At 52.8% G+C, this 6,665-nt stretch overlaps 1 protein-coding gene across 1 annotated transcript in view; it reads left to right on the top strand.

Annotated features, from left to right (window-relative positions):
* The first annotated feature begins 745 nt into the window (after nucleotides 1–745).
* Nucleotides 746–6,665, top strand: part of NRN1 (neuritin 1) — an 8,693-nt gene continuing 2,773 nt past the window's right edge. Inside the window, exons 1-2 of the mRNA XM_027654175.1 lie at nucleotides 746–1,045; nucleotides 5,043–5,187. Coding sequence (XP_027509976.1) covers nucleotides 991–1,045; nucleotides 5,043–5,187 — 200 coding nt within the window. The 5' untranslated portion in view covers nucleotides 746–990. The remainder of the gene's footprint in view (nucleotides 1,046–5,042; nucleotides 5,188–6,665) is intronic.

Below are 6,665 nucleotides of genomic sequence, written 5' to 3'. Positions count from 1 at the left end.
TGTGCGATGGTCCCAGCTGCAGACCAGCCCTACCACGACTCCCCAGCGCTGCCCCACGCGTGACCCCTTTCCCCACGCCACCCTCTGCGGTGCCACAGCCGGGCTGCTGCCGCCGGCATTGAGCACCGGCGGTAAGGCCGGGAGAGACGGGCCTCCCCCTCCGCACCCCCCAGACCTCAGCCTGGGGGTGACGTCATGGTGGGGGAGGGGTGGGCAGGGGGAGGGGACCCCCGCACCTTCCTTTCCCCCTCCATGCTGCGCAGCGCGGGGGCCGGGCCGGCCAGCCCCGACGAGGCGGCCCCGGGGGCGGAGGGGGGTTCTGCCGTGCTATCCCCACCCCCGGGGGGGTGGCTCCTCCGTCTGCGTGTGCGTGTCTATGTGTGTGCCTGTGTGTGTGTGTGTGTGTGTCTATGTGTGTACCTGTGTGTGCGTGTGTGTGTGTGTGTGCGTGTGTGTGTGCATGCGTGTGTCCCCCCTCCCGACCCCGCATCTCTCCCGCCCCAGGGGGACGGTCCCGAATACCGCCCCCGTCTTCACCACACGGGGCAGGAGGAACGCGGGGAGGGGAATTTCTCGGCGATTAATGGGGCGGGGGGACACGGGGAGAGCGGGTAAATCCAGCCTGTGATGCCTATAAATGGCGTTTCTCTTCCAAGGTGCACATTTATATTAAAAAAAAAAAAAAAAAAAAAGGAGGAAGGGGGGAAAAAACCCGGCCGGTGTCATCCCCCCACGTCAGGGCCGGTGGTGGGCGTGAGGCTGTACTTCCTCCGCCCCCTCCTAATGGAGCGAACCATTCCCAGCCAGCCTTCCTCGCCCTCTCCCGCTGCCTCCCTCTTCCTCTCCTTCTCCTCTTGTCTCCCCCCCTTGTCTGCAAAGTCCTCCGCTGCTCGGAACTTGTTGGCAATGTCTATTTTTCAGCTTTCCCCCACGTTCTCCAAAGTAACTATTTAAAGATCTGCAGCCGCAAATGGTTTTACTAAATGTAGGATGGGACTTAAGTTGAACGGCAGTTATATTTCTCTGATCCTTGCTGTACAGATAGGTAAGTGGACTGCCAAATTCCGTGTCAAGTTGTGCGCACCCAAGCCCGGCTGATGCATGCAGGAGCGGAATGTCGGGATAACCTGCGCGGAGGGCCGCGGTGCGGGGCGGCGGCGGCGGGACCCCCGCTCCGCGTTCTCCGCTGCCCGCGTTCCCTTCGCGGTGGCAGCCTCGCCGTTCGGCACGCTGTCAAGGCAGGGGGGTCCGCAGGAACCGATTTCTGATTCCTCTCAAATCACTTTTGTTGTTCGTTTTCCTGAATCGGTGCATGCTCACTCATACTTTGCTTTTTATTCCCCCCTACTCCTCATTTTTTTCCCTCCTGTTCTCTCCGTCCCCACGAACGGTTGTATTTGTATTTGTGTCATGGTTTTCGGATATCCCCTGCATTCCTTTCCACTTACAATTTGGTAACTCCTCGAGAGACAGAAAAATAAGAACCGGCATAAAATGACTTGCGAGAGATATAGGTGGAAAGTTTTTTTGCAGAAAATCAGGGGGACAAGTGAAGGGCTCCCTTTAGCACCTTGAAGCTCTTCCCATTTGCAGAGCAGCCTAAAACCAAACAAAACCCGTCACTAACTTTAGGAAAAAAAAATCCTTCGAAATGCAGGGATTAAACAAATAAAAAATATTTAAAAAAATTGCCGAGTCCCACTGCCCAATCGTTAATTTTGTGCTTGGAGAAGCACTGTCAAAAACCGAACGGGTCCAAAAAATTTCTATATATGCTGTTACTTAAAATAGAACAGATTTCCTTCCATGCCGGTATGTGTTTTTGTGTGCTCGTTGCTGGTTTTGTTTAATATCTTGGGATTTTCGATGGTTGCTTTTGTTGGTTTGCTCTCGGGTTCATTTTACACAACATTTCTTTGCTGAATTTTTTTTGAGTTACGGACATTAAATAATATCTAAGTTAATAACTATTTTGGTCCTATACAGGAAGATTTTAAAGATTATATATGAATATGTATATATATATATTATATGTGAATATATATATGAATATCCCGAACATGATCCAAAACTGGGCTTTAAGGAAAGGGGGATTAAAGCGTATCTTTTATTACCTAGACTGTGAGGTGTGAAGAGCCCTTTGAACATATTTGCAAAGGAATTCTGATACAATTTAAAAAAAAATGCTCGGCATTGCTATTTAGAGATCCTTTTGCTCGGTCACTCTCCTCTCCATAAAACCTCTGCAGCATTTTGTGGGTACCAAAGAAAGAAGAGGAGGGAAAAAAAGGGAGAAGGGGGGGAAGAGAATTAAAAAGAGAGGCAAAATCCCTTGAACATTTCCTCAAGTAGAAAAGGAAAAAAAATTTGCAATGAAATGTTGACCTCTGGGAAATGTGGTTAAATGATGCAAACCCCTCCATTCGTATTGCCTTTCTATTTTAAATGAGGCTGAACTCTTCAGAAGGCCATTTTTTGTACTGTCAGAGAAAGAAGGGGGAAGGCTTTATTTGGATGTTATTCTTGATTTCAGTTCTTGCATTTTTTGTTTGTGTGTTGGTTCATTCGTTTGGAAGAGGAGGATGATTTTCTTTCTTATGTGTTTATTTGGTTCAAATGAGAAAGGATTTTATTGACGGTGAAATTTCAAAAGGCAGCTAGAGTCGCTGGGAAACGCCGTTCCCGGGCTGGAGTGAGCATGAGCAGTCATTCGGAAAGTTACCCCAAAATACTGCTGCACACCGCGGGGATGGTGGCGGTGCGGTGGCTTTGCGGTGCCCTGGGAGGGGACAGCTTTGAAGCTCGTGCAGGGCTTTTCTCCTCTCTGCTCCTCCTTCAGTATTTCGAGTAACCTTCCCCCTCCCTCCTCTCCACACACACACCCCCTCCCCGAAATCAGCTTCTGGTTGTCGGTGTGGGGTTTGCAAAGGACCGCTCGCCTTTGCCCCGTCCCCGGTAGCGGCTCGTCTGAAATGGATGTTCGGCTCGTTCCCAAAACGTCTATGCACCGGGGCTTATTAAAAAAAAAAAAAAAAAAAAAAAAAAAAAAAAAAAAAATTTATTTATTTATTTAAGGAGAGAGGATTGGAGCTGTCCGAAATCCCTAACATTCTGGGAGGTGACCGGGCTGGGGGAGTGGGAGCGAGCGGGGACTGAGTCTCAGTGGAAGGGACAGGAGGGATGGACCAGTTGCAGGATGGGGGACCGGCTTTTGGGAGGGGGCTCAGTCCGTCACGGAGGGCTCCTGCGGACCTTCTGCATTGCACATTGCTGCACACTCTTATCTCGGAATGGGGGCGGGGGTGTGGAAGGTCGTGGCCACGGCAAGGCGCAAACGACCTAGTTCAAGAGAAATCTCACTGTCTTTTAACCAGACAGGAGCTTTGTCTATCCGCTTTTGCTTTTTTAAAAAAATTTATTTATGGTGTTTAGGGCGTCTTTGGATCGGGGGTATCCTGTGCGGAGGGAGTGGCGTGGGTAGACAGGGCCAGGCTGCCCCTTGGGAGCGAGGGATGCTCGGCTCGCCACTGGTCCCAAACCTGACCCTCTCCCACACCCACCCTGGCCCGGGGCAAGGCTTCGAACCCCGTATTTTCAGCGCAGCCCGACACGTTCTGGGAGAAATTCGCGGCAACTCCCCCTCCCCTTTCCCGCTGTAGCTGCCGGAGCGGGATGGCGCGGGTTTTATAGGACATGGTTTTACCCTCGGGATGGTCCTCGGTTCTTCTCTATTTGTTTGCCTGGCTTTTTTTTCCTATCGTAGCCAATGTCTGGAGCCTGCTGGAGGTTTGATATGACGACTGGTGCTGGTGTGTGTGTGTGTGTAGAGGGGAGTGGCCACCAAGTCATGTTAGCGATGAATCAAACAGCAAGAGGGGGATTTGGGTTGAAACAGTCTCTTTTGGAGTCAGCCATTTAGCTTATGGCTGGTACTCGGTAAAGAAACACACACACCCCTCGTTACAGCCGTGCCCTGGGGACACGGGGCTGGGGGAGACCCCCACCCCAATACCCGACGGTGTGGGCGGCACGGCTCTCCTCCGCAACGGAGGGGGCAGCCCGCCCCCGCTGGCCGCAGCGACATCCCCCAGGCCTAGGGACATCACGGCGTCCCCAGCTCCTGTCACGGGCAGGAGAGCAGTTGTGGGCCAGCCCCCTCGCCGTTCCCGGGTAGCCCAGCCTGCTGGGCTGCTGCGGGCGTGTGCGCGATGCTGTGCGCGGCACAGGCCGGGACGTGGGTCCTGCGTCCCGTCCCGTCCCGTCCCGTGCCCCCACGGGGAACGCGGCAGGAGTCATCTCACGCACTCCATAACTCATTTTTTTCACCGTTTGCAGGCGGTTGTTCTTGTGTTGATTACTGTTGTATTGAACCGCGCGCCCTTTCCTAGAGCCATCCCGAGGGATGCCCGGGGCAGCGGGTTTGGGGGAGCAGGGCTCACTCGGGCCCCGTCCCGCACAGGCATGGCCTGGCTGACGCCCCTGCAGGTGCCTGCGTGACTTCGTGGTCCCTTCTTTGCGTGTCTCTGTCGCGGCTCTTTCTAGTGATTTTTTTTTTTTTTTTTCCCCGCTGCACCTTGCACGGTATTTGCCCTGCGACCTGGGCGATGGGGAGCGTGTGCTTGCGCCTGCTGCTTCAAGGCATAATTTTCTAACAAAGGATCAAGTCCGGTGAGAAGCAGGCAGCGCATCTTCACCTCCCCTCTTCCTCGCCATTCAAATTAAAAAAAAAAAAAAAAGGGGGGGGGGGAGAAATTTAAAAATTACTGAATTCAACGCTGCTAAGCCAGGGGCACCGAACCCCTCCATACTGAAAAAGCAAAGGGCGAAAAGCCCCTGGCTCACCTCCTCGATTGCCCAATGGCGACCCTTGCTCGGTCCCACCGCCCCTCTCCTGCCCCAGGTCGCGCCTTTAGCAATGCAATAGGGGGCGGGGAGGGAGAGCGGAATAAAGGGGGGGGAAGAGGCGAGTGGGGGGTGGCGGGGCGGAGGGCTGGGGCGGACGGGGGGCCGGCGGTGCTGACCTGTGCCACTGCCCCCCCCAGCGTACCTGGTGCAGGCGGTGAGAGCGGCGGGGCGGTGCGATGCGGTCTTTAGGGGCTTCTCGGACTGTTTGCTGCGGCTGGGCGATAACATGGCCAACTACCCGCAGGACCTGGACGACAAGAGAAATCTCCAAACGATCTGCGCGTAGGTCTTTCCTCTCTTCTTCGGGGCCGCGGGGGGAGAATGGGACTAGGGGGTCACCCTGGGCTGGGCAAGGGGGGTGAGGCTGGATGGTGGGGGGAGTGAGGGAAGGAACAGAAGTAACGCGGGTTTTATGCTTTGGGGCTGGATTCTGTGCCCCAGGGTCCCCCCAAGCGCACTGCCATGGGGACAGGCCGGGCTTGGGGAATAGTGAAGTCTGGAGGGAATTTTTACAATGTCTTTTTTATTTTTTGCCTCCGTGATTCTGGGGTGGTTTGTTTGGGGCTTCCCCCTCCTCCCCTCCTTCGCGTATTTTTTCCTACCCCTGCTTTGCACTGGGGTGCTGACATTAGGTGCATGAGGAGCGTTATCCCTTTCCTTATTGCTGCCCTCGGGACACACGCTCGCTGGCAGGCTCCAGGGTTCGTTCCCCCGAGCGAGGAAGGCAGAGGCAGGCCCGGGGGAGGCAACCTACTCTGGCTGGGGACAGCCGGCGCTGGGGAGGCGATTCCTCGGAAAGCAAAACGTAATTAAAAAGAGCCCAGCCATGATATGAATCACCCAGCGGCAGAGGGGTGCCGTCCCAGCGGCGCCTCTCCTCTGCCACCTCCGTGGCCGCGGGAAAGCCCATTTCCCTCCCTGTTTCGCCCCGCTCCCGGCACAAAGAGCAACAGAAGGAAGAGGCAAGATAAAGGGGAATAATAATAATAATAACAACAATAATAATAACAATAATAAAACTACTAATAAGATAGTGATGATGATGAAAACAACAACACAAATAATAAAGGGAGAAGAAGAGCTCGCCTTGCAAAATTGGCAGGAGCTCCTTCTCAATTCCTCTCCGAAGCTGGAGGAACTAGGACAGCTGTAGGAGCCCTTACATTTGGGATAATTCTCCCCAGAGCTCGGGGCAACAGTGGGACGGAAACCTAGGACATCTGCCGGGGGCCTTGGAGCCGCCAGCTTCAGTCTTGCCCGCCGCTCTGCGGGTCTGCAGGGAGGTAGAAACGGGAATTTTCGATATGTCTGGGAGGGAAACCGAAAAAAAAAATAAAAATCAACCAACCGAAAAAAAACCAAAAAAAAGAGGCTGCAGCACAGGGCACAGAGTATTCTCCCATATCCCCGTTGCTGTTCTCCAGCAAAAACTCCTCCTGTCAAAAAAACAACGAACAAAAAAAGAGAAAAAAATCATATCTAGAAACGAGATAATGTCCTTAGAGAGAAATACGTTTAAAATATTTTTTTTCTGATTTTGCTGCACAAAAATAAAAAAAAAACCGAAAGACATGAAGTGGGAAGAAAAAGGAAAGGAAAGGAAAAAGGAAAGGAAAAAGGAAAGGAAAAAGGAAAGGAAAAGGAAAGGAAAGGAAAGGAAAGGAAAGGAAAGGAAAGGAAAGGAAAGGAAAGGAAAGGAAAGGAAAGGAAAGGAAAGGAAAAAAGGAAAAAAGGAAAAAAGGAAAAAAGGAAAAAAGGAA

The sequence above is a fragment of the Corapipo altera genome, unplaced genomic scaffold (genome assembly GCF_003945725.1).
Source record: "Corapipo altera isolate COAL_440 unplaced genomic scaffold, ASM394572v1 60, whole genome shotgun sequence".
NCBI lineage: Eukaryota > Metazoa > Chordata > Aves > Passeriformes > Pipridae > Corapipo > Corapipo altera.
This window is presented reverse-complemented; position numbering and strand designations above follow the sequence as displayed.